We start from the raw sequence: 26,765 nt of genomic DNA on the forward strand, positions 1-26,765 counted from the left end.
AAGAAGTAGAGACCAAGAGCTGTCTGTCTTTCTGGGTTGTGTATAGAGGGGAAGCGGGGAGGTAGTGGAAAAATGATTCAGATGGAGGTGGGGCTCCCAGGATCCAGCCATGTGGCCGTAGTCTCCTTCGTGACCCCCACCCATGGCAATGGCTCCCATTTTACTGTCTGTGGTAGGGTGGCTTTCTGTCCTTGAAGGACAGCTTTGGCCACGATCTCTAGCTCTGCTTCCTCCCAGGCCTGAATGCATGCTGCCCGTCTGTGCTCCTCTGTCAAGTGACAAGAAGTCACTGCTCTCCCCAGCAACGTGTGTGTGTATGGCGAGGACGGAGTCCCACCAGAGGGAGCAACAAGAGACCCCCTCCATTGGTAGGCGATCCCACTGTGGGTCAAGATGGAAAGGTCATTGCCAGTAGAACTTGCAAAGGCAACAGTGAATGTGGAGGCTGGAGGACGGTCGTCAGCTTCCTCTCCATTGTAGACGGCTAGCCTGGCCTGATTCATACAGCGGGTAGGATGGACTTCTTCCTCCCTCCCTCCCTCCCCCCCTCTTTTCTTTTCCTCTTGTCCTTTTTATTTTTTGCAGATTTATTTATTTGAGAGAGAGAGCGTGGGCGCCTGTCAGGGCGGGGCAGAGGGAGAGAGAATCCGAAGCAGACTCCCCGCTGAACACAGAGCCCAACGCAGGGCTGGATCCCAGAACCCTGAAATCATGACCTGAGCCAAAATGGAGAGTCCATTGATCAACGGACAGCCACGCCGGCGCTCCTTTTTTTCTCTTTTAATGAAGTAGAATAAATTTTATTTTTAGATTTTATTTCTTGATTTGAGAGAGAGAGAGAGAGAGAGAGAGAGCGCGCGCGCACACAGCGGGAGAGGGAGAAGCAGGCTCCTCTCTGAGCAAGGAGCCCGTGGGGCTGGATCCCAGGACCCTGAGATCATGCCTTGAGCCAAAGGCAGACGCTTAACTCCCTGAGCCGCCCAGGCGCCCTAGTGAAACAGAATAGAATAAGAAAATATCGGAGTGCTTTTCCGGTAGTAAGAAAAAGTTGCATTTTGTGAAATGTTTCTTTCTGCTATTTGTGTGGATCTGCACGTGCCTGCACCAGCGTTCTCCCAGGGGCAAGGACACCCTATGGTCTCAGGAAAGAAAATGTATTTCATTGGGGGTTGTGGGCAAAATGTTACCATGGCACTGCTTTCTGCGACCTTCCCCAAGGAAGGGACATTTGAGCTGAATCTGAAGCCACCATGAAACAGGCCTGGAGAAGAGGAAGAGGGAGCCTGGCAGTGCCAGGGCGTGACCGTGCCCACCCAGTGCACCAGTCCTCAGCTCTTCTGGGCTGCACCCCTCTGCGCACTCTCAGACTTCGCGCCTGCACCCAGTGGTGCTCCTGAGGGTTCCACACCCAGCGGAGGCCAAATGGGCGGCAGCCGGGATGCTGGCTCTTCACGGGGCTTGGGTACCTGCCCCACTGTGGCCTTGCGGGTGGGAGAAGCTCAGTGAACGCCTGCACCGGCCCGCTGGCCACCCCCCGCCCTCCCAGAGGGCAGAACCCAACTTGCCCGGCCAGCTCAGGCTTGGGGCACTCGCTGGGGCCCCGCGACGGGGTGGGGGAAGGGCGGATCCCCGGAGGGAGTGGCACTTCCCGCTCAGCTGAGATGTGGGCCCCGTGGACCCCGCGGGATCTTGAGGCGAGCACTCCCACCCCCAGGCAGACCTCGCCGGGCGCTGAGCTCATCGGGGGTGGGGGTTGGCGGTGCCGCCGGGCGGCCCAGGCGCTTGAGCTCACGGCGCGCCCCCCCCCAACCCCCGCCGGCTCCTGGGCGATTTTACCAATTAAGGCTTTCTCGCCGGGCCGGGCGCGGGGCGGGCGCGGGGCGGGAGCGGGGCGGGCGCGGGGCGGGGGTGCGGCCAAAAAGAAGGCGGGCAGCGGCGGCCCATTCGCGTGGAGGCGCGCGGCACTCAGCGGACGCCAGCGGAACCCCGAGGCGCCGGCCGCGGGCGCCGAGGCGAATCCGGCGCCACCCCCGCAGTCGCGGGCTGCCCGCAGGGACAGCAGGTGAGGCCTCCGCGCGAGACGGTCACGGGCAGCTTGCGGACCGGGAACCGGGGTGACGAAGGAGGGCGGAGAGGCGCCAAGAACGCAGGCGCCGGCGCGTAACCGCGCCCAGGCCAGGCGCCGCTGGGATTCAAGAACTTGGGATGCGGTACCCAGGGGCTGCCTTCCCTAAAACTAGGGAACACCCGGGAGGGTGTAACTGTGCCCAGGGTTGTGGGAGCCCTCCGCCATAGGGATCCCTCACAGAGACGGTGTCTTGAGTGTTTGGCAGGACATAGGCTAAGTGGGTGCCACTTAGTGAGGTAGCCACTGCAGTATTGTCTAGGGAAGAAGGGCCCCCGACAGCAGGTCATTGTGTGGGCTGAGAGTGAGTGGCCACCTGGAGGGAGGACAATCCTCAGCCAGTATGGCCCCTGGGAAGGCAACAGTGGCTTCCTCGCTGGCACCAGCTGCCTTGGGCACGGGGGAGCTGGTTCCGGCGCTGCCCCGCTCCGTGGGGGCTGGGACAGGGGTGTGGCCAGGCACCGAAGGCAGGGGCTCCTCTTATGGGCCAGATTCCCCCGCTGGGCCCTGTCCCAGGTTGGCTTCGAGCTGGATGTTCACCGCCAGCCAGGATGTGAGCAGCAACATCCCCAGATTCCCTTGCCAGCTGGGTCCCAGAAAAGGAGGTGAAGTCCACTGGCAGGTCCATCTGCATGTGCTCCAGGCCACATGGTCAAGTTGGGAGCTCAGGAAATGACTGTCCTCACCTGCTGCACCTACCTGGTCTTGCCCTTCCAGACCAGGTCTCTTCTCACCCACCAGCTGAAGCGCCCCTGTAGGAGGGCCTGGCCTGGGGTCTGAGGGCCCCGGGGTGGGCTGGGGGGCGGGGTGTGTCTAACATCCAAGAAAAGAATCTACTCCAAATAAGGGAAAATATGAAAGAGCTGGATTTTGGTTTCTAAGGACTGCCCGATCTGGGGGCTTTGGGATGGGGCGCCATCTGGTGGCGATACTATGTTTCCTGGGGACAAAAATTCTCTACACCCGCCTACCTTGTCTCCCCCAAATAGGGAAAGCCTAGCACTGGAAGCCGGGATAACCAGCTCTGTCCCACTTTCTGCTGGGGCTGAGTACTGATAGGTTACTCTGACTCAGTACCCCTGGTCTTTGAAGATTATGGAGTGAACACAGATGACCCAGGCGGTGGCACTTACCGCGGTTCTTTCCTTGGGAACTTGCTTTCCAGTGGGGCAAGGGGTCGGACCAGGATAGATGTCATGTCATCCCGAATGGGTCCGGGTCGGGAGAAGCCAGTGTGGGCTCTCACCTTGCAGTTCCTGCTCCCACTTCCACCCCAGTTCCCAGACACCCTGGTGTGTTTCGTGCAGGTTACAAGGGGGAAGAGAGCGCATGAGCTGGGCCTCAGTCTGGAAAAGGCAATGGGATCGCTTCTCGGCCTTTTGGCTAAGATCAAGTGTGGAAAAAGCAATGGGGTGACAGTAAGCTGGAGGGCAGGGTGATGCGGACACCCAGGCCCACTGCAGAGTGAGCCATATTTGGGCATGACGCGCTGGCTGACCAGTGCCTCCTCTCCCACTGCTCTCTATCCGATAACTTACTACTAATCTGACATTCAATCTAATGAGCAAGTAGAAGGAGGAGAGTCATGTCTTCCTCGAAAGGCATAAAGAAGGGAACATCCTGCTGGGGGGCGGGTATGTAGGACTGGGAGGAATGAGTCCACTTGGGATGAACCCCTGGTAGGCTGACTTCTCTTGACTGAAGAGGGTGGCAGTGAGCGTCCCCAACAGGCCTCTTGCCACTCCGTGCCTTTGCTGGTCTGTCTCCCCACAGCAGCCTCCTCACTGTCTCCACAGTTATCTACCAGAGACTTGATTTTGAGTTAATAGCTCCCGTTACCCTTGGCAACCTCCCATGGCTCACCCACACCAGTACCCTGGACCCCTGTCCTTGGGGGGCCCCTCTGCAGTGCCACGGATCCTGAAGCCCACCCAGACCCAAGTACTCAGGGCCTGCTAAGCCTTACTGGACCTCCTGGGCAGGCCCTCTGGGTCTGGAAGGCTCCCCCTGTCCCCCGCCCCCTGCCAGGCTGCCTCCTGGGGCCATTGGGGGAGGCATTCCAACCGGAGAGGAAACCCCCAGCGTCCCAGGTGGATGGCACGGTGGGTGAGGCGTACACTCGCCGTCTGCACGCCTCCCTCGGCCCTGGGCCAGTGCCTACTGGCACGCGCAGTCCCTTGCAAGGCTGCTTGCTCCTGGAGAGCCGGCGGCCTCCTGGCCCAGTGCCCCATTTCCTCCGGGATGGAGAGGGGAGGGAGGGAGGTGGTGGGGACCGGTCGGCGCAGGTGCGCAGGCCAGGGCCGCGTCGAGCGGGAAGGCGGGCCTGGCACCGGGGTCTGAGGCGGCCGCTTCCCCGGCGTGGGGCACGCGCGCAAAGCGCTCGCAGCGGCGCCTGACCTGGGACCCGCGCCTCTCCACGAGCCCGCTCTTGGGACCGGGCCCTTTCGGGCTGTGGCAGGGTCGGCCGCCCAGGGTGCGGCCGGGGGAAAGCCCAGGCGCAGGAGTCCGGGGCGGGGAGGGGGCGGGAACTGCGGGGGCTGCGGGCACGGGGCGGAGCCCACGTGACCAGGAGCAACACCCCGCACTCCTCCACAGGGGCCGAGGAGGAGGAAAGTCCCTTGTATGGCGTGCATGCCGGAGGCCAGGTGGTCCAACGCCAGATGCGGCTAAGCCTTTTCTTGCTGCAGCGTTTCCTGCAGTGGCGGTGCAAGGCCACGGGGGCTAGGGTGCGCCTTAACCCATTCAGGGTCCAACCACCCAGCCCGGAGGGTCGGGGTTGGGTCCGAACTGCCAGGACTGGGGTCCGAAGGAGGCATTCCGACGGGCGGGGCGGGGCGGGTGCGGCCCAAAGCCCCACCCCACAACCCCGCCCACTGTGGCTCCACCCCTCCCCCCACTGAACCCGCCCTCCCCCCCCCCCCCCGCCCGCATTTAAAGGGCTCGTTCTCTCCGCAGCACAATCTCCGCTGTCTGCCTCACCCTCAGCGTGCGGAGTTGCCTGCAACTTTAATTAAGGGGCCGTCCCCTCGCCTAGGCTTCAGCACCGCCCCTCAGCTCCTCGCGCCTCAAAATGAGTAGCTCCCACTCCCGGGCGGGCCAGAGCGTGGCAGGCGCGGCTCCGGGCAGCGGTGCTGACACGCGAGACGCCGAGATGCCAGCCACCGAGAAGGACCTGGCAGAGGACGCACCGTGGAAGAAGATCCAACAGAATACGTTCACGCGCTGGTGCAACGAGCACCTGAAGTGCGTGAGCAAGCGCATCGCCAATCTGCAGACGGACCTGAGCGATGGGCTGCGGCTCATCGCGCTGCTGGAGGTGCTCAGCCAGAAGAAGATGCATCGCAAGCACAACCAGAGGCCCACCTTCCGCCAGATGCAGCTCGAGAACGTGTCCGTGGCGCTCGAGTTCCTGGACCGCGAGAGCATCAAGCTCGTGTCCATCGGTGAGGGCGCGGGTCGCTCCGGTGGCACGGGGAGGTCGAGGTTGAGGGCGGGGGCTCCACGCGTCCTCCTTTTCTCTCCTGGGCCAGCCCCTCCTAGCTAGGTCCCCCCAGCCCCGGCGCTGCCCCCCGGGGCCCCCGGGCTCCAACACACAGGCCTCGAGAACAAAGGCGCGCTGGCAGGCTGGCCGGACGTGCAGACCGCTACGCGCCCCCGCCCGCCGCACCCCGGCTGGCCCGCGCCCAGGCTGAGCTCACATCCTCCGCAGGCCGCGCCCCCGCCACTGCACCCGCGGTGGGAGAGGGCCTGCGGAAGGCGGGCACTGGCCGCAGGGCTCTGGCCCTGCGCCGGTGCCCCATCCCTGAGGAGGGGGAGTCCTGAGCTCTCCAGCCCCAACTCCCTTCAGCAGTCTGGGAAGGGCCCTCTAGCCTTAAGGCGCTCCTGTGGTTCCCACACAGGGTGTTGGAGCTTGTGAGTCCCATTGTCTAGGGCTCTTGGCTTTTTTTGGCCCTGGGAGATGAGTCCTAACATTGCAGATGTCTCCAACCCCCCAGTTTAGATCTCTCCTCGGGAAACTTGGGGCCAGAGAGGACCACAGTTAGCAAAAGGGCGTTGAAGCGATCTGGTTTGTAGTCCACTCAAACACCAAGTCACTGTTGAGCTTGGGCCAAACTCTTGCTTCCACTTAGGACTTGCTTTTCCGCATCTAGAGTGCACGAGCTTCTTGGGAGGTACTCCAGCATGCATTGAGCTCGTGGCCAACCCAGGGTCATGTCACTGGGCTGGTGAGACTGCATTGACTGGACCTTCTGCAACATCCGGGGCTCTTCTCAGGGTGGGGGCCATTCAGGGACTTGTACCAGAACTGGTGACCCCAGGGTGGTGTGTTACTGCGGAAGGAGGAGCGCTTTCTTTTCTTTACTGTTCTCCCAGTTGTCCTTAAGGCCATGAGCCTTGTTGAGCCAGAGAGTCTGAGGGACACAGGATTCAGGTGCCCCCAGCCACTCAGCAGGCAGGTCTCCAGGGCCCCACCTCTTTCTCAGGAATGCCAGTCGGGGCTGAGGCCCACCCCTCAGTCCCAGCCTCAGTCTAGCCAAGCTGAGTCATCTCTGAGTCTTGGGTGGGGGGGCAACCGGATGTGGGGAGGCAGGCCACACCCCAGCTGTCTGGGGGGGGTCTCCTCCTCCCTCTTCCCTCCTTCTCCTCCTCTAGTGAGCTGGCTGGAGCAGGCCTAGTTCCCAGAGCTTTGCCATATAAGGCAAAAAAATGTTGGAAAGCAGCAGTGATTAGGGGAGGGAGGGGGCAGGCTAGCCCCGGGGCTGGGGAAATGGGGTGGGATGGGGCGGGGCCATCCAACCAGGCTGTCTCCCAACCCTGGGCCCCGGTTGTCTGCCCTCCCTCTTTTGTGAGGGGGATGAGGAGGGTTTAGGCTGGCCTCCTATGGACCAGGGGGAGGATCCAGCCCAACCCACTAAGGCTGATGTGCTTGGCCTTATGTGTCCCGTGTCCCCTCAGGACTGTGGACGGGGTGGGGGGCGCTACTAGGAAGCTCTGGCTGGTCCTGTGCTCTTGGTCTTCTCTGAACCTTCCAGTCACCCCTAGCCTGAAGCCCCTTCTCCACCAGCCCCGCCTGCTCTTTGGGGCCATACTTGAGGCATTAGAGGCGGTAGTGCCAAACCCGGGACCGACCTCAGTCTGGGAGCAGGGAGGCTGCTTTGAGCAGCTCAGCCGGTCCTCGAGGTCCTGCCTGCCAGGTTTGGAGGCCGCCCACCACTGACAGCCCTTTCGGTGGTGTCCATCCCTTTCCTTCCACCCTCAAGTTGACTTATCAGACAAGTGTTTTCTCTTGATTTTGGGGGGGTGCAGGACTTGTGTCTCTCGGAAAGCCCTCCCCCTTTCAGGGCCCCACCCTTAGGAAGCGGAGACCCAGAAGTGCCTTGGGTGGGGCCCAGAGCCTGGAGGGGTTACCATGGTGACAGGGCGCTAGGTGCCCGCCCTAACCACTTCCCCTGTGGTGAGCTTGGCCGCCACCCGCCTGAGGCCCAGTGCCCCGCTAGGTGGTGAGGAGGGCAGGCAGTGGCGGGAGAGCTCTGCTGAGGCAGCAGGACTCGGACCCCACCCATGGCTTCTGCCACCCCAGCTCCCAAGCTGGGGCCCTGAGTATCCCACCCAGGCTCATCAGTTCTGCCTTTCTCCTCCTGGGGTTGGGCCAGGGGTCCCTGGAATGTGCCCTGACCATAGCCCTGGGTGTCACGGGGCCCAACCGTGGGTTCCTTTGTCCTCAAGCCCCGCCCTCCCCAGGCTTACTCCTGGTTAGGGTCTGTGGGAGGTGGAGGCGAACTGAGGAAGTGGGGGTGGGGCTCACATCCTCCACTCGAAGGGTCCTTGCCCAATGCCTCTACTTCCCCTGCCTGCTGTGGCCCTCCACCCACCCACCCAGCCTGAGGCAACAGTTTTCTTTCCCAACTGCCCCACGGGCAGCCTTCCTCTTCCTCGCCACCCCCCCGACCTGGGTCAGGTCGGGGGTCTCCTCTCTGCGCTTGCTGGGTTCCGGGTTCACGCTGCTGCTCCTGCCCGCTTCCCTGGAGAGCCCTGGAGATGGGCCGCTGTGAAGCACTGTGGGGGAAGGGGGATCCTCCAGAGGCCTCCCCGGGCCCTATCTGTAGCCTGGGTCTGTTGTCGGTCCTTCCTCCAGGCTCCCTATCCCAAGGGCCTCCAGCAACACCGCTGTCACCACGTGTCAATGGGGGGGGTCTCCCCCCTCCCCAGAAGTCTCCTTTATCTCCTTTGCTCCCCACAGAGACCCTGAACAGATTGGGCAGGACCCCCAGCCACCCCCTCGGGGAGCCTCTCCCTCCTCCCTGGGGACCTTCTGGTGCCATGCTCTGTGCCACCCGAGAGTGGCCCGACAGCCTGTGCTCCTGAGCGCGTGGGGATGCCCGTGGCCGGCCCCCTGCCTGCTCAGCACTGCCACTCATTCTCCTCACAGACAGCAAGGCTATCGTGGACGGGAACCTGAAGCTGATCTTGGGCCTCATCTGGACCCTGATCCTGCACTACTCCATCTCCATGCCCATGTGGGACGAGGAGGAGGACGAGGAAGCCAAGAAGCAGACGCCGAAGCAGCGGCTCCTGGGCTGGATTCAGAATAAGCTGCCGCAGCTGCCCATCACCAACTTCAGCCGGGACTGGCAGAGCGGCAGGGCCCTGGGTGCCCTCGTGGACAGCTGTGCCCCAGGTGAGGGGGGAGGGGGAGACCGCCTGCTAGGGGGACCCGTGGGTGCCTCCCCCCTTCTCACAGCCTTCCTTGTGCCGCAGGCCTGTGTCCTGACTGGGACTCATGGGACGCGAGCAAGCCTGTGAACAACGCAAGGGAGGCTATGCAGCAGGCTGACGACTGGCTGGGCATCCCTCAGGTAGCCCCTGCCAGGCTGCCTGGGGCCCTCTGGGTCACTGTGGTGCCCGTGGGGACCGGCGTCACATGGCTTGGAGGTCATGTGGCTGTTGTCTGCTGTCTGTGATAGGTGATCACACCCGAGGAAATCGTGGATCCCAATGTGGACGAGCACTCTGTCATGACCTACCTGTCCCAGTTCCCCAAGGCCAAGCTGAAGCCAGGAGCTCCCCTGCGGCCTAAACTGAACCCCAAAAAGCCCGAGCCTATGGGCCAGGTGAGCCGTTGGGCCGGGGATGCCCTGGGTGCTGACCTCACCCCTGCGGGACTTGGAGGTCTTGGGAGCTCTTCAGTCACGTGGGGGCCAGGTTATTAAATGCCCCCTCAGCGTCCAGCCAATGGGTCCGGGCTGGCCAAAACTGGCCACTGGGCTAGAAGTGCCGAGCACAAGGTGGAGTGAAGTCAGGGAGGGACGACCCAGCCACGGGACTGTCAACAGAGACAAAACCCAGCCAGGGTGTGGCGTGGGAGCTAGGGCCCAGGCAGACCCAAGCAAGAGTTCCAGAAAACAGACTTAGGCCTGTCCCACAGCAAGAATGTAGCTGGGCACGAGAGTAGGCTGTGCATGCTGGGCCGGGGTTCACTCGGAATCAGATGACCCAGTTCAGAGCATTCCTGATGGGGTGACGGCAGGGAGGAGCGCTGGCCTGAGGGGGTGGTGCGCGGGGGCGCGGAGACGGCCCTGTGAGCCGGCTCCTAGCTGCCAGCGCCTGCCCGGCAGGCATCGAGCCCGCGGGCAACATGGTGAAGAAGCGCGCAGAGTTCACTGTGGAGACCAGAAGCGCCGGCCAGGGGGAGGTGCTGGTGTATGTGGAAGACCCGGCCGGCCACCAGGAGGAGGTAGGGCTGCCGCCAAGCAGGTAGCAGCGTGGGGCGGGGCCTCTGCTCGGAGCAGGGACTCATGTGCTCCTTCCTGTCACAGGCAAAGGTAACTGCCAATAATGACAAGAACCGTACCTTCTCTGTGTGGTACGTGCCTGAGGTGACTGGGACTCACAAGGTAAGCCCTCAGCCCAGGGGGAGGCTGCCGGGGGAGACGGCGGCTGGAAAGCCCTGACCCTGCCCTCACCGTCTGCTCCTCCTGGGGACAGGTCACCGTGCTCTTTGCCGGCCAGCATATCGCCAAGAGTCCCTTTGAGGTGTACGTGGACAAGTCCCAGGGTGATGCGAGCAAAGTGACCGCCCAGGGCCCTGGCCTGGAGCCCAGTGGCAACATCGCCAACAAGACCACCTACTTTGAGATCTTCACGGCAGGTGAGGAGGCCGTTGCTGGGGCCAGCCCATCCGGGAGGAGAGCGGGGCCGGGGGGGTGGCGGGACCGGGTGGGGAGCTGAGCAGTGGTCCCTTGTGGCAGGAGCCGGCACGGGGGAGGTGGAGGTCGTGATCCAGGACCCTACGGGACAGAAGGGCACTGTGGAGCCTCAGCTGGAGGCCCGGGGCGACAGCACGTACCGCTGCAGCTACCAGCCCACCATGGAGGGGGTCCACACGGTGCACGTCACCTTCGCTGGCGTGCCCATCCCTCGCAGCCCCTACACTGTCACTGTCGGCCAAGGTAGGCCGGTCCCAGCTGCCCCCAGGCGGGGGCGCTGTAGACTGGGCCTCCCTCTGGAGGGGGCAGCTAGGGCGCGCCGCGCTCCCCGCCCCTGGCCTGGGCCTCTGTGCTTCCACTGTCTGGGCTCTCTCTCATCCCCTGCTCGGGCCCTTCCTCCTCTTCTCTCGCCCTCCTCCGTCTCTCTTCTCCACGCTCTCACCTTCGGAAGAGCCCGCTCCAGCTGTTTAGAACCCTGCTGCTCTCTGCTCTGCCCACAGGGGCCACGGTACTTGGATCTGTCTTCCTCTGGGAGGGGACGGGCTGGGCGGGGGGGCCCGCGGCTGGCATGGAGTGGCTGGGCGGCCTACAGATACTGGGGTCACGGTTCTTCACTATCCTGGGGGAACCACATTCGGAGGGACGCCCCAATTCTGATGGCCCAGCCCTGTGGGAGTAAAGGGTGGGGTCACCCAGGGCCAGCTCCCGATGGCTTAGTTGGCCCTATCCCCACAGCCTGTAACCCAGGTGCCTGCCGTGCCGTTGGCCGGGGTCTCCAACCCAAGGGGGTGCGGGTGAAAGAGACAGCAGACTTCAAGGTGTACACGAAGGGTGCTGGCAGTGGGGAGCTGAAGGTCACTGTGAAGGGTCCCAGTAAGTTGGGGTGCAGCTGGGATGGGTGGCAGTGGCCCTGGGACAGCTGCTGGGCAGGCCTGAGGCCCTCCCTTATCTTGGGCAGAGGGCGAGGAGCGTGTGAAGCAGAAGGACCTGGGGGACGGCGTCTATGGCTTCGAGTATTACCCTATGGTCCCCGGCACGTACACTGTCACCATCACGTGGGGTGGCCAGAACATCGGGCGCAGGTGAGGCCCCAGGCAGAGCCCTCAGAGCCCAGGAACAGGCTTCTCCCCCTGCTGGGCCCTCAGCACTCCTATGTGTGGCTCTTTTCACAGTCCCTTTGAGGTGAAGGTGGGCACGGAGTGTGGCAATCAGAAGGTGCGAGCCTGGGGCCCCGGGCTAGAAGGTGGTGTCGTTGGCAAGTCAGCGGACTTCGTGGTGGAGGCCATCGGGGACGACGTCGGCACCTTGGGTGAGTTGGAGGCTGGGGACAGAGGGTTGCGAGGCCACGGCTCTGAGGCTCTGGGGCGCTGATGGGACTGGTGGCTGTTGTCAGGCTTCTCGGTGGAGGGCCCATCACAGGCCAAGATTGAATGTGACGACAAGGGTGACGGTTCCTGTGATGTGCGCTACTGGCCCCAGGAGGCCGGCGAGTATGCAGTGCACGTCCTATGCAACAGTGAGGACATCCGCCTCAGCCCCTTCATGGCTGACATCCGCGAGGCGCCCCAGGACTTCCACCCAGACAGGGTAAAGGGCATGGGCTGCTGCCCTGGCTCTCAGCCTCTGCTTAGGGACTTGGGAGGCTTGGCTGGGCTGGTATCCCCAACAGTGTGTTCCTGCCGCTCTGGGTCCTTGGGGGCCTGCACTTGGTCCCCTGAGATAGGGCGGTGTCTCATCAGGTGAAGGCACGTGGGCCTGGACTGGAAAAGACGGGTGTGGCCGTCAACAAGCTGGCCGAGTTCACGGTGGATGCCAAGCATGGTGGGAAGGGCACGCTCCGGGTCCAAGTGCAGGTGGGGTGCCCATCTGTGCTGGGAGTGGTGAGGTGGGGTGGGCGGGTACCCAGGCTTGGGCGCCAACCAGCGGGCTGCCCATTCCTACCTGCTTTCCAGGACAACGAGGGATGCCCTGTGGAGGCAGCGGTCAAGGACAACGGCAACGGCACTTACAGCTGCTCTTATGTGCCCAGGAAGCCCGTGAAGCACACGGCCATGGTGTCCTGGGGCGGCGTCAGCATCCCCAACAGCCCCTTCCGGGTGAGCGGCCCTGTAGCCCGTCTCCCTCGGCTGCCTGCTTTGTGTCTGGCCCAGCTCTGTTGGCCAGAACTCACACCGTACAGTTCCCCCATGTCAAGTGTACGGCTTGGTGCTTTTGAGGACATGGGGAGGTAGACAGCAGTGATCGCAGCCAAAGGTTAGGACATTTGCATCATCTGAACAAGAAAGTCCTCTGCCCTCCAACGCGCCATCCCCCAGCCTGAAGCAAGCACTGATCTGTGCGCTGGCTGTGCGGGTTTGCCTGTCCGGGGCGGTTGCTGTGGATGCGTGCATCCATAGTGGCCTTTTGTAGCTGGTCACTGTCATCGTGGGTCACCCAGGCTGCAGCTCGAGGCAGAACTTCCCGCCACTTGCTGTCGGAGTGATAATACTGCGGTGTGGGTGGACTGCGTGGGTGTTTTGTCGTGAACGATGCCCTGTGAACGTTCGAGGCATGCGTTTGTGGGGGTGCGCGAGCGCCCCTGTCCCGACACGTCTGTACGTCGGCATAGAGCAGCTGTGCCCAACGGTCACATTCTGTGTAATCATTTGAGGAACCACCAAACTGCTTACCATTTTGTGTGCTTGTCGGCAGTGAGGAGAAAAGCCCTGCCTCTCCTCCAGGCTCCTCATGCCCTCACACTTGCCACTGTGCCCTGCAGGTAAATGTGGGAGCCGGGAGCCACCCAAACAAGGTCAAGGTATATGGCCCAGGAGTGGCCAAGACCGGGCTCAAAGCTCATGAGCCAACTTACTTCACCGTGGATTGCACCGAGGCTGGCCAGGGTAAGGCCCTGCCCCGAGTGGGAGGGCGAGTGGGTGAGCAGTCCGAGTGTGATGCCAGCCTCTGCTCCCACCCCCCACTGCAGGTGATGTAAGCATCGGCATCAAGTGCGCCCCTGGTGTGGTGGGCCCCACTGAGGCTGACATTGACTTTGACATCATCCGTAATGACAATGATACCTTCACAGTGAAGTACACGCCCCGTGGAGCCGGGAGCTACACCATCATGGTCCTCTTTGCTGACCAGGTGGATGCTGCGTCTCCCAGCCCCTAACAGTGCTGCGCCTTGGGTCATGGCTGTGCCCTGACCCGCACTCTTCCCACCCCCTGCAGGCCACACCCACCAGTCCCATCCGGGTCAAGGTGGAGCCCTCCCACGATGCCAGCAAGGTGAAGGCCGAGGGCCCTGGCCTCAGTCGCACTGGTGAGCATGGGCAGCACCTGGTGGGGTAGTCGGGGGGGCCACGAGGAGGCCAGGGGTGAGGTCCCCTTACATGGCCACCGTGTTGCCTCAGGTGTTGAGCTTGGCAAACCCACCCACTTCACGGTCAATGCCAAAGCTGCTGGCAAAGGCAAGCTGGACGTCCAGTTCTCAGGGCTGGCCAAGGGGGATGCAGTGTGTGATGTGGACATCATTGACCACCATGACAACACCTACACGGTCAAGTACACTCCCGTGCAGCAGGTACTTCCGCGCACCTCCTCAGCTACGGCTACCAAGAGCGTGGGCTTCCTCGAGTGCTGGGCTGGGGTGGGCTGCTCTGGAGGGCTTCCCACCTACTCTTGATTCCCACGTGGGACAGAGCCAGCACGGAATGGAAGGCTGGGGGTGGGGGAGCGGAAGCCCGTGTTTCTCTCACCCTTCACCCTCTGTGCCTAAGTGGGGAAGACACGGGCCAGGGAGACCAAGGTCCTAACTCATGGCTGTGCCTTTCTGTGCCCTTTCCAGGGTCCAGTGGGCATCAATGTCACTTATGGAGGGGATCCCATCCCCAAGAGCCCCTTTTCGGTGGGGGTGTCTCCAAGCCTAGACCTCAGCAAGATCAAGGTGTCTGGCCTGGGAGAGAGTAAGTAGCCAGGACTCCGTCACAGTCACTGAGGCTGCCCCAGGGGCTGCCTTGGCTGGATGTCATAGTTCTCTCCCTGGTTCTGTCATCTCAACAGAAGTGGATGTCGGCAAGGACCAGGAGTTCACAGTCAAATCGAAGGGTGCTGGTGGCCAAGGCAAAGTGGCGTCCAAGATCACGGGCCCCTCGGGCACCGCAGTGCCCTGCAAGGTGGAGCCGGGCCTGGGTGCTGACAACAGTGTGGTGCGCTTTGTGCCCCGAGAGGAGGGGCCCTATGAGGTTGAGGTGACTTATGACGGTGTGCCTGTGCCCGGCAGCCCCTTTCCTGTGGAAGCCCTGCCCCCCACCAAACCTAGCAAGGTAACTGGGGTGGGGGGGCCACCTCCTCTTTTCCAGGCTCACCCTCCCTGTTTCTCATTTCTGTCCTCATGACCCATGGCCCTGCATGGGCCCAGCTGGGCTCCTAGCTGATGGGAGAGGGTAGCCAGAACAGGAGAAGGGAGATGGGCAGTTGGGCCGGGGGTCAGGGGTCAGGGAGGTGACACAGGTTGGGCTCCTGACCCACCCCTTTTCCCGCAGGTGAAGGCGTTTGGGCCCGGGCTGCAGGGGGGCAGTGCAGGTTCCCCTGCCCGCTTCACCATCGACACCAAGGGTGCCGGCGTGGGTGGCCTGGGCCTGACTGTGGAGGGCCCCTGTGAGGCCCAGCTCGAGTGCCTAGACAACGGAGATGGCACGTGCTCTGTGTCCTACGTGCCCACCGAACCCGGGGACTAACAACATCAAACATTCTCTTCGCCGATACCCACATCCCCGGCTCTCCGTTCAAGGCCATGTGGTTTCCCTGCTTCGACGCATCCAAAGTCAAGTGCTCGGGCCCTGGGCTGGAGCGAGCCACGGCCGGGGAGGCGGGCCAGTTCCACGTAGACTGCTCGAGCGCGGGCAGTGCGGAGCTGACCATCGAGATTTGCTCAGAGGCGGGGCTGCCAGCCGAAGTGCACATCCAGGACCATGGCGATGGCACACACACCATCACCTATATCCCTCTCTGCCCTGGGGCCTACACCATCACCATCAAGTATGGTGGCCAGCCTGTGCCCAACTTCCCCAGCAAGCTACAGGTGGAGCCCGCCGTGGACACCGCAGGCGTCCAGTGCTACGGGCCTGGGGTTGAGGGCCAAGGTGAGGCCTCGCCATGGGGCATGGGGATGGAGGAGCCCCAGCACCGCTAGGGCCCCTGGAGCCCCATGCCTCCCCGCCGTGCCTGCCCCTGCAGGTGTCTTCCGAGAGGCCACTACAGAGTTCAGTGTGGACGCCCGGGCTCTGACCCAGACCGGAGGGCCACACGTCAAGGCTCGCGTGGCCAACCCCTCGGGCAGCCTGACTGAGACTTACGTGCGGGACCGTGGCGACGGCACATACCTAGTGGAGTACACGCCATACGAGGACGGTAGGTGCCAGGGCTCTGGGCTCCCAAGGCATGGGGCTTGAGAGATGGGGAGGCCTTGGCTGCTCCTGACCTGGCCCGCCTTCCTCTAGGACTCCACTCTGTGGACGTGACCTACGACGGCAGCCCCGTGCCCAGCAGCCCATTCCAGGTGCCTGTGACTGAGGGCTGTGACCCTTCCCGAGTGCGTGTCCACGGGCCAGGGATCCAGAGCGGGACCACCAACAAGCCCAACAAGTTCACCGTAGAGACGAGGTGAGCGGGCGCCTGGGAGGCAGGGGCTGCGACAGGCCTTGCAGCCCCAGGAGATAACGGCTGTCCATTTGGACTAGGGGAGCCGGCACTGGGGGCCTGGGCCTGGCTGTGGAGGGCCCCTCCGAGGCCAAAATGTCCTGCATGGATAACAAGGACGGCAGCTGTTCGGTCGAATACATCCCATACGAGGCGGGCACCTACAGCCTTAATGTCACCTACGGGGGCCACCAAGTACCAGGTGAGGAGGCGGGGTAGCTAGGGCTGGCCTGGGACCGTGTGCCGGCCCTTGGCTCTCGCACACAGCGGTCATCCTTCTCTGCTCCACAGGCAGTCCTTTCAAGGTCCCTGTGCATGACGTGACAGATGCATCCAAGGTCAAGTGCTCTGGGCCTGGCCTGAGCCCTGGCATGGTTCGCGCCAACCTCCCTCAGTCCTTTCAGGTAGACACAAGCAAGGCTGGTGTGGCCCCACTGCAAGTCAAAGTGCAGGGGCCCAAAGGTGAGCGTTTGAGTGACCGGGAATGGGTGGCCATGGATTTGGCCACTGAGCAGATGTGGCAGGAGGGAGGGCGGGCAAGGTTCCAAGGTGGCCCCCAGATTAGTATCTGGTGTTGCAGCAGCTCAGGACCATTCCCAGGGAAGGGCAGGTGAGGGCAAAGCAAGGTCGAGGCCTGGGGTGGGAGCGGAGGGCCCATCCAGCCAAAGCTTGGGTGGTCCAGTGTGGTGGGGCCGAGGGGCCCCAGGAAACTGGCTGAGTCTCTCTCTGGGACTGGGACCAGGCCTGGTGGAGCCTGTGGACGTTGTGGACAACGCTGATGGCACCCAGACTGTAAACTACGTGCCCAGCCGGGAGGGGCCCTACAGCATCTCGGTGCTATACGGGGAGAAGAGGTTCCCCGCAGGTGAGAGGTGGGGCTTGCTGCCTGTGGGAAGGGGGCCCGGGCCGAGCACTGATTCTTCCTGACCATTCACGTAACACCCCGGCCCAACAGCCCCTTCAAGGTCAAAGTGCTGCCTACGCATGATGCCAGCAAGGTGAAGGCCAGCGGTCCCGGGCTCAATACTACTGGTGTGCCCGCCAGCCTGCCTGTGGAGTTCACCATTGATGCAAAGGACGCGGGAGAGGGCCTGCTAGCCGTCCAGATCACGGTGAGCTAGCTGCCTGGGCGGCCACCTGGCTCAGCCAGCTTACAGCTCTGGCCACAGAGAAGGCAGGGGACGTAAGGGACCTAGGCCAGTGCAGTGCACAGCATAGGGCACACGACTCGGATGAGCGGACCAGTCCAGGGCTATGATCTGCCTTGGGAGCCGGGCCAGTGAGGCCAGATCCCCTGCCTCTAGGATAGTGGCAGTGGGCACAGGCCTCTCCGTGCACATGACCCAAGCCTTGGGTGCCTCATCTGGCCCACCAGTAGTGTTCTTCTCACGGGTCAGGTATAAGACTAGGACCTCGAGAAATTCCATGGGAGCTCCTGCTAGTGCCGGAGCAGGCCCCCTGGGCAGAGGGCAGGAGCCAAGAGGCGGTCATGGCCATACAGCAGGGTGGGGCCCCAGGCTCCCCGGCTCCCACCTGTCTTGCCAGGGGTGCATCTGGGATTTGGGACTTCCCTTCCGGATCCCAGCCATGGCGCAGTAAAGGACGGACGACTCCGGGTGCGGGGCAGCCATGTTGAGCCATGGCAGTCAAAGGACTTGGAGGCTGGTCCCTTGGTGTCTGCTTCTCCGAGAGGGTCTGAGGTGCCCCGGGGCCTCACTGCGCTCAAGCTGACCGCCCCTCCCCCCTGCCCTGCATTCCACTGTGCAGGACCCCGAGGGCAAGCCCAAGAAGACGCACATCCAAGACAACCACGACGGCACATACACCGTGGCCTACGTGCCAGACGTGACGGGCCGCTACACCATCCTGATCAAGTACGGCGGCGACGAGATCCCCTTCTCCCGTACCGCGTCCGGGCTGTGCCCACCGGGGACGCCAGCAAGTGCACTGTGACAGGTGAGCCAGCCCGCTGGCGGCTGCGGCGCTCAGCACGGGGCTTGGGTGTGCCTGTGTGCCAGGGCTCGCTGCTTGGGGCGGCGTGTGGGAGTGGGGGCCGCCCCCTTGAGTGACTCACCTGACCTTTCTCCTTGCTCTCTGCCCTCTCACCTCAGTGTCAATCGGAGGTCACGGGCTAGGTAAGCTGCTTGCTGGGGCCATTCCCGATGCCCCTCCTGCCCAGAGGGCAGCTTCCTTTTCCTCTCCCGGGCTGGCTCCCGGGGCAGTTCCAGCTGCAGCTCTCGGCAGGGACGGGGGGCTGGAGGGTTAGTGCCCAGGGCGGCCTCCAGAGCGGAGCGTGAGTGCTCCGGCCCTCCCTCTCGCTGGGCCTCCGTTTCCCCATCCGAGATGTCGGTTGCAGCTGAGAGCTTTGGGGTGAGGTGCGTCCTGAGAAGCACCCCACTGGGGGCTCTGGGGTCTGGGGATCTTGGCTCCCTGGGGAAGCCCCGGGGGCGGGCAGCAGGCCCTGCCTTCTTCTCACTTCGTCCTTCCGTGGCAAGGGCTCCTGCGTGGGCTGAGGGGACAAGGGCTCTACCCTTAGCAGTGGGAGTCCCGGCCCTGGCCAGATCCACAGACCTCCAGCCCCATCTCCCGGGGGCCTCCGTGTCCCCGGTGGGGGGAGGTACAGACTGCATGAGTGGGCGGGGCGGGCTGGTAGTGCAGTAGCAGCAGCGTCGCCTGCTTGGGCGGGTAGCATGGCAGGGCCTAGCCCAGCCTCAGAGCCCCAAAGTGCACTCGGCGGCCTGCCCGCCCTCCCTGCCTCCTTTCCTCTCCCTGCCCTCTACCCTGTACCCCCAGCAGTGACGTTATTCGTATAGTGCCCAAACAGGCATGGAGGTTCTCCTGCTTGGGCATGGGAGGGGAGCTCTAGCCCCAGCCAGGGACGCCAATAAGAGGTGACATTACTTGGGAGCCTCTGGAGGCTGCAGGCCTGGAGCTTGGGTGAGGTGCCAGGACAAGATTAGAGGGTGACGAGGGTCTCAGGACAGGAGTTCAGTGGCTCTGAAGGACAGGCTCCAGGATCTCTGAAGACAGGCATGCGTGCCTAGGGCAGGGGAGCAGGGCCAAGACTCGGCCAGAAGAGTGGTCGCGGTTTATGTGGCCACTGTGTGCAGAACGGAGGCAGAGAGCCCGGCAGGGGAGCTGAAGTCACCTTCGGATTAGTCATAGCAATGGCTTGGGCCAGGCTGGTGGTGATGTGGCTTAAGCATACAGCCAACTTGGGAAGCGTAGTGTGACGACGGGGCGGCTGAGACCTGCCGATGGACCGGGCGGGCAGGGGGAGCAGCTGGACGGACCGGGAAGGCAGGGCCCAAGCCTCGAGCTGGGTGGTGGGGCAGATCATGAGCTGAGAGTGGGGGTGGGTGACACGGTGGGCAGCAGGTGGCCCAGTCTGGAGCTGGAGAGAGCCTAGCGCAGCAGGAGCCCTTGGGCAGGGGTACCCCTCCCAAGGGGTACCCTCGAGCGGGTCGGTGCTCCCCGCTGCTTCCCTGCAGGAAGCGCCCTCACTGCCAGGCCTTGCAGCCACAGCCCCCTTGAGCCTTCACGGAAGAGCAGAGCTCAGACCATAACGTCACTGTCCCTCCCCCTTTCCTCGGGCACTCCTGGGGCCCTCGAGGCTGCTAGCACTTGTGGCTGTGGCTTGGGCCTCCCATCCCCGTCTCCCTCGGGTGCTCCTGCTGCCTGCTGTGCCGTGCTGCTTGGGCGCTAACCCCCGCTGCCTTCCCGCTCCCCGCTCCCGGCTCCCCGCCTGTGCGTGCCCGGCTGCCCCTCCCCTCCAGCCTGCGGTCGAGCGCGCATTCTCAGTCGTCAGGAAACTCCACTTTCACCTTCAGGCCTGGGGGGCGGGAGGCCAGTGTCACGCCCCCACCTCCACACTGCCACAGGACCCTGCCGCACCGCACCCGCACACCGCGCTGGGGCCCAGGGCCAGGCTGCAGGGACGAAGGCGGCTGCGGACCCAGCCAGGGCGCTGGTGTTGGTCCATGGCACTGGTCAAGGCTGAGTTGGCGGGGGAGGTGGCGGCGAACGCTTGTGTCCCGACGCAGCGGCGGCCTCTCGGGCCTCCGGGCCCCTTCCTTTCTCCCAGATACCTGTGTGCCACCCATCGGGCCTTTCCCACGTAGGGCTATCCCCAAGACAGGACTCCCTGGCTTGAGGCAGCTCTGGGGAACCTTTTCCTGCCTTCTGAGAAACCACTCACCGTCCCAGCTTTGGGGGGGGGGAGGCGGGGCCGGGGCGGCTGCGCTTGGTGGCAATGAGAGGCCCGGGCGGGTGGCAGGCAGATGGGAACAGCTCTGGTGCTGAGCTCACACACTGGCCCCCGCTTTGGGGACCCGCCCTGCCCCACCAGGTGCTGGCATTGGCCCCACCATCCAGATTGGGGAGGAGACGGTGATCACAGTCGACACCAAGGCGGCAGGCAAAGGCAAGGTGACCTGCACCGTGTGCACACCCGACGGCTCGGAGGCGGACGTGGACGTGGTAGAGAACGAGGACGGCACCTTTGACATCTTCTACACAGCTCCCCAGCCGGGCAAATACGTCATCTGCGTGCGCTTTGGTGGCGAGCACGTGCCCAACAGCCCTTTCCAAGTGACGGTCAGGAGGGGCTAAGGTTGAGGGGTCCTGACGGAGCTGGCTCTGTCCCTGTCCTCTGTGACACCAGACTCTCCCCATCTTGTGTTATTCCACAGGCTCTAGCCGGGGACCAGCCCACAGCGCAGCCCTCACTTCGGCCTCAGCAACTGGCCCCACCTTACACGTATGCCCAGGGAGGCCAGCAGACCTGGGTACGGCCTCAGCTGCCTCATTCAGGCTTTCCTGGCCTGAGGGGATGCTTGGGGGCTGGCCAACGGGGTGTCCCGTGAGGCCCCATCCTGCCATGCCTGAGGAGGGACCCCCAGATCCTTCCCTGGGGACTTCCTCCCCTCCTGCAACCCCTCACTTGGGCCCTCTGTCTCCACTGCAGGCCCCGGAGAGACCCCTGATGGGTGTCAATGGGTTGGACGTCACCAGCCTGAGGCCCTTCGACCTTGTCATCCCCTTCACCATCAAGAAAGGCGAGATCACGGGTGAGTGGGAGCAGGAGGAGCTTGGGAGTCACAGGGGGCCAGGCTTTGCCAGCAGGAGCCCTGACCCTGGCCGCACCACTCCGCAGGGGAGGTGAGGATGCCCTCGGGCAAGGTGGCGCAGCCGGCCATCACCGACAACAAGGATGGCACCGTGACCGTTCGCTACGCACCCAGCGAAGCTGGCTTGCACGAGATGGACATCCGCTACGATGATATGCACATCCCAGGTGTGCATCTGGCCCGCTGGCCCTGCCTCGAAGGGGGCAGGGGGCCTGGGGAGGTAACACAAGACCCCATTCCCCATGGCCCCTTTTCCTGCCTCAGGAAGCCCCCTGCAGTTCTACGTGGATTACGTCAACTGTGGCCACGTCACGGCCTACGGGCCTGGCCTCACGCACGGAGTGGTGAACAAGCCTGCTGTCTTCACCGTGAACACCAAGGACGCAGGAGAGGGTGAGCAGCAGCTCTGCTCTTAGCCCACCTTTGTGTGGAGGGACCCCCACCCTCATCTAGTGGCGAGCTGGGCACAAGGGAGATGCTCCCCGAGTTGGGGCTCCCCACCCTGCCGCCTGGCCCCTGCCGGCCTGCTGGGGCTCTTCCCTCACAGCGGTCCGCGCACCGTTTCCGAGCACCGTTCTCATCTTCACCCACGACTCTCTCTAGGGGGTTTGTCCCTGGCCATCGAGGGCCCATCCAAAGCAGAAATCAGCTGCACGGACAACCAAGATGGGACCTGCAGCGTCTCCTACCTGCCCGTGCTGCCCGGGGATTACAGCATCCTGGTCAAGTACAATGAACAGCACATCCCAGGCAGCCCCTTCACCGCCAGGGTCACAGGTGGGTGGCCCTGGGAGCAGGGACAAAGGTGGGCACAGTCTCCCTCGCACCTGGACATAACAGTGACTGTTCCCTGGCAGGTGACGACTCGATGCGCATGTCCCACCTGAAGGTGGGCTCTGCGGCTGACATCCCCATCAACATCTCGGAGACGGACCTCAGCCTGCTGACCGCCACGGTGGTGCCCCCATCCGGCCGGGAGGAGCCCTGCCTGCTGAAGCGACTGCGCAATGGCCACGTTGGTAAGAGGTGGAGGGGCGGGGTCTTCTGGAGGGGAGGGGCCTTCTGGAGAGGAGGGAGGCTGTGAGGGGAGGGCGTGCCCTTCCCCAGCTGACAGCCCCGCCCCACGCCCAGGGATCTCGTTCGTGCCCAGGAGGACAGGGGAGCACCTGGTGCACGTGAAGAAGAACGGCCAGCACGTGGCGAGCAGCCCCATCCCCGTGGTGATCAGCCAGTCGGAGATCGGGGATGCCAGCCGCGTGCGGGTCTCAGGCCAGGGCCTTCATGAAGGCCACACCTTTGAGCCTGCAGAGTTCATCATCGACACCCGTGATGCTGGTAGGTGGTGGTGGCTCACCAGCTGGGGCAGGAGCCCGGGGCTCGGCCCCCCGGCTCAGCAGCGTGCCTTCCACAGGCTACGGCGGGCTGAGCTTGTCCATTGAGGGCCCCAGCAAGGTGGACATCAACACAGAGGACCTAGAGGACGGCACATGCAGGGTCACATACTGCCCCACAGAGCCCGGCAACTACATCATCAACATCAAGTTCGCTGACCAGCATGTGCCTGGTGAGTGTGGCACCCACGCACGGCCCCCGTGACTGAGCTTCCGTGCCCCCCCAACCCATGCCACATACCAGAGCCTTCCCGCAGAGGTGTAAGCTGTGTGACATGTGAGCTGTGCTCTCTTCCTGCAGGCAGCCCATTTTCCGTAAGGGTAACAGGAGAGGGCCGGGTGAAGGAGAGCATCACACGCCGGCGACGAGCCCCTTCAGTGGCCAACGTGGGCAGTCACTGCGACCTCAGCCTGAAGATCCCTGGTAGGACCTGTGGGGAGCCAGGCCCAGGTGGCCCCAAGCAGAGGGGGTGGGGCCCAGGACCCTTGCTCACCAGGCTGTCCCCCTCCCTGCAGAAATTAGCATCCAGGACATGACCGCACAGGTTACCAGCCCATCAGGCAAGAGCCACGAGGCCGAGATTGTGGAAGGGGAGAACCATACCTACTGCATCCGCTTCGTGCCCGCCGAGATGGGCGTGCACACAGTCAGCGTCAAGTACAAGGGCCAGCACGTGCCCGGGAGCCCCTTCCAGTTCACCGTGGGGCCCCTGGGGGAAGGGGGAGCCCACAAAGTTCGTGCTGGAGGCCCTGGCCTGGAAAGGGCTGAAGCCGGCGTGCCAGGTAGCCCTGCACCTTGAGGGGCTTTTGCTCTTCAGCCTAGGGGATGGAGGGGGCGTGAGGAAGTAGCAGCCGGGTTGCCGTCAGTGGGGCTTAGAGGGGACTGAGGGCCTCTCTGAGGACACCCTGTTTTCCCACAGCTGAATTTAGCATCTGGACTAGGGAAGCTGGTGCTGGGGGCCTGGCCATCGCCGTTGAGGGCCCCAGCAAGGCCGAGATCTCATTCGAGGACCGCAAGGACGGCTCCTGTGGTGTGGCTTACGTGGTCCAGGAGCCAGGTACTGAGAGCTTGGCTGGGGTTGGGGGAGGTAGCCCCTGGGTGTGGGCTGCTCTGGCTTGCTCCCACCCTCCACCCTGAGGTCCCAGGGTCACCCAAGCCGTCTGTGGGAGGTGGGAGGCATAAACACTGACAGACAGGGCCTTCCAACGTGCCCTCTGTGCTCTCTCCCTGCCCAGGTGACTACGAGGTCTCGGTCAAGTTCAACGAGGAGCACATCCCTGACAGCCCCTCATAGTACCTGTGGCTTCTCCGTCTGGCGATGCCCGCCGCCTTACTGTTTCTAGTCTCAGGTGAGGCACCGAGAGAAACCGCCTGCCTGGGGCTCCTGGGCCCGGCCAGACCAGAGCCGCCGCACAGAGCCGGCCTTGGCCCTGTGTCAAGTGACCCGCCTAGCCCAGCTCGGGGCGCCGGGCCTCTGCTCTGGCCGGGTGCAGCCCATGCTTGGGGTTGGCAGGAAGCACCCCTGCCCGTTGTGTGGAGTTTTTCTCGTGTCTCAGGTCTAAAGGCTTTGAACAGAAGCCTGTGCCCGTTGAGCACCAGGGCTGAGGTTTAAAGAGGGACAGCCTGCCAGGGCTGAGGGCTGCCCACGGGGCGGGGCTGCCCTCCATTGCTGCTGTCTGGGTGTATGGCTGCAGAGTGTGGATCTGGGGGCGGGCGCGTGTGTGTGTAGCTTACTGGCCCCCAAGAATCAGTGGCTCTCCCTCTTTAAACCAGATTGGACGCCAGATGGGTAAGTGTAACCCCAGGGGCCTTCCTGCTGCTGGGACCCTGCTCTACCATGCCCCAGCCACCCTGTCTAACCACATCTGCTGTGCTTCCAGGAGTCAGGGCTAAAGGTCAACCAGCCAGCCTCTTTTGCAGTCAGCCTGAATGGGGCCAAGGGGGCGATCGATGCTAAGGTGCACAGCCCCTCGGGAGCCCTGGAGGAGTGCTATGTCACAGAGATCGACCAAGGTGAGGCCCTGTCCCCGCCTGGGCCACCCACCCATCTTCCGTGGTCCTGCTGGGAGCAGTGGGCCTGCCCAGCCTGGAAGCAGCTGAGAGTACAGAAGGACGGTACAGATTCTGGAAGCAGGGCCCGAACCCTGGGGCTCCCTCAGCCAGGCGACCCTTCCCCCACTCATGACCCAAGCCCTTGCCGGGGGGTGTGTCTGGCTCAGAGGCCACAGCGGCTAGGAAGGAGAAAGCCTGCAGCGGGCAGTGTGATGCAGTCTCCTGGGGGAGAGACCTGAAGTCTAGCCACAGGGCTGGCCCACTCCTTAGCCAGGCCCTGCCACTTGCCATATAGGTCTGAGGCAGCCTAGAGGTGAGAAGAGCTGGTTCAGCCCATTTCACTAGTCTCACAGCTGGTCCTGCTCCTCCGCAGCCATGGGCCTCAGGTTCCTGTCGCCTCTGTGCCCCTGTTCACGTGCAGGACTATGGCCTTCATGGTAACCTTTTCAGGGAGGCAGAGAGCCAGGTGTTTGGCTTGTAGCTTTCAGTCCAAGTGAGCACCAGCGGTGGGCTGCTTGGGGCTTCAGGAGGTCTGGGATGCGGGCTGTGGGTGCCCGGTGTGGTCCAGCGGACTGGTGGGGCAAGGGGACCTCCTCACAGATGCCACTTGCTTGGTTTTGGAGGAGGGACCTCAGGCCCACAGCGTGCCCCTCCGTTTCTCAGATAAGTATGCCGTGCGCTTTATCCCACGGGAGAATGGTGTCTACCTGATCGACGTCAAGTTCAACGGCACCCACATTCCTGGAAGCCCCTTCAAGATCCGTGTTGGGGAACCTGGGCATGGAGGGGACCCGGGCCTGGTGTCCGCCTATGGAGCCGGCCTGGAAGGTGGTGTCACAGGTAGGTCAGTGAGTGCGGCTTCCAGGGTATGGACCCCGCCGCCAGGGCTCCTCCTCCAGGTTCTCAATGACAGCAGGCGGTGTGCAGAGGTGATATAGCTATGCCGGAGGGACGGGCGTGAGAGTCGGGGGCTGGGGAAGCAGTGCAGGCCAGCTCTTCCTGACCTCCCCTGCCCCCAGGGAGCCCAGCTGAGTTTATCGTGAACACGAGCAATGCTGGAGCGGGTGCCCTGTCGGTAACCATCGACGGGCCCTCCAAGGTGAAGATGGATTGCCAGGAGTGCCCCGAGGGCTACCGTGTCACCTATACTCCCATGGCACCTGGCAGCTACCTCATCTCCATCAAGTACGGTGGCCCCTACCACATTGGGGGCAGCCCCTTCAAGGCCAAAGTCACAGGTGAGCCTCGCACCAGACTTCTGGTGCCCATCCCAAAGCCTGGCCCTCTGGCCACCTGTCAGTGCCCTAATGGGCTGTGCCCTGCAGGTCCCCGTCTTGTCAGCAACCACAGCCTGCACGAGACATCATCGGTGTTTGTGGACTCCCTGACCAAGGCTGCCAGTGCCCCCCAGCATGGGGCCCCGGGGGCAGGGTCCACGGATGCCAGCAAGGTGCTGGCCAAGGGCCTGGGGCTGAGCAAGGCCTACGTGGGCCAAAAGAGCAGCTTCACAGTAGACTGCAGCAAAGCAGGTGGGTGCCCCCGCCCCTGCCCCCGCCCGTCCAAAGGAGTAGGCCAGAGAGAAGACTAGATGACTGGGGTTCAGGAACATGAGAAGAAGGGGTTAGGTGGGGTCGGGGTGCCTCCCATCTGGGCCTCTGTGCCATCTTTTCTACCCTTCAGGAAAGTGGCTTGGGAGAAGTGGGAGTTGCCTCCGCTGGGAGGGGAGCAGGGCTGCTGGCAACTCTAGGAAGGGCTGTCACCCCTCAACAGATGGGGGTGGCAGCAGGAGGGTACCAAGACAGAAAGAGGGGTCAGCGCAGTCTCCACTGAAGGACCGAGGCCCTTTCCCTGCCAGGCAACAACATGCTGCTGGTGGGGGTGCATGGCCCCCGGACACCCTGTGAGGAGATCCTGGTGAAGCACGTGGGCAGCCGGCTCTACAGTGTGTCTTACCTGCTCAAGGACAAGGGAGAGTACACACTGGTGGTCAAGTGGGTGACGAGCACGTCCCAGGCAGCCCCTACCGTGTCCTGGTCCCCTGAGCTCTGCCTGTACTCGCCGGCAGCTCCCAGGATGAGACGTGCCCCACACTATCCCCCCAACCTGAGCAGCCCCCCCCGCCCCTGGTCTCCTCGGCCCCAGAGCCCCGGCCGGCCCGGCCGCCCCATCACTGCAGCCA

The 26,765-nt window shown here is 63.5% G+C and overlaps 1 protein-coding gene across 1 annotated transcript; it reads left to right on the forward strand.

The window, feature by feature from the left end:
- The first annotated feature begins 1,933 nt into the window (after positions 1-1,933).
- Positions 1,934-26,765, forward strand: FLNA (filamin A). The gene is given in 53 exon segments (XM_047714895.1): positions 1,934-2,062; positions 5,081-5,568; positions 8,556-8,804; positions 8,885-8,982; positions 9,091-9,217; positions 9,220-9,237; positions 9,742-9,860; positions 9,943-10,020; positions 10,112-10,274; positions 10,375-10,575; positions 11,068-11,205; positions 11,291-11,414; positions 11,505-11,641; positions 11,726-11,919; positions 12,072-12,185; positions 12,285-12,428; positions 13,091-13,214; positions 13,298-13,458; positions 13,545-13,635; positions 13,727-13,896; positions 14,161-14,278; positions 14,376-14,638; positions 14,858-15,049; positions 15,052-15,457; positions 15,552-15,725; positions 15,815-15,977; positions 16,055-16,215; positions 16,305-16,475; positions 16,756-16,885; positions 16,969-17,125; positions 17,781-17,910; positions 17,913-17,969; positions 20,362-20,609; positions 20,705-20,800; positions 20,980-21,082; positions 21,169-21,309; positions 21,407-21,535; positions 21,746-21,919; positions 22,000-22,161; positions 22,274-22,477; positions 22,554-22,706; positions 22,835-22,957; positions 23,050-23,316; positions 23,454-23,591; positions 23,770-23,820; positions 23,823-23,883; position 24,229; positions 24,415-24,547; positions 25,250-25,426; positions 25,606-25,824; positions 25,912-26,115; positions 26,442-26,579; positions 26,582-26,765. Coding segments are annotated over 52 exon segments (7,914 nt in total). The 5' UTR covers positions 1,934-2,062; positions 5,081-5,195; the 3' UTR covers positions 26,629-26,765.

Source organism: Lutra lutra, chromosome X (assembly GCF_902655055.1).
Source record: "Lutra lutra chromosome X, mLutLut1.2, whole genome shotgun sequence".
NCBI classification, from domain to species: Eukaryota; Metazoa; Chordata; class Mammalia; order Carnivora; family Mustelidae; genus Lutra; species Lutra lutra.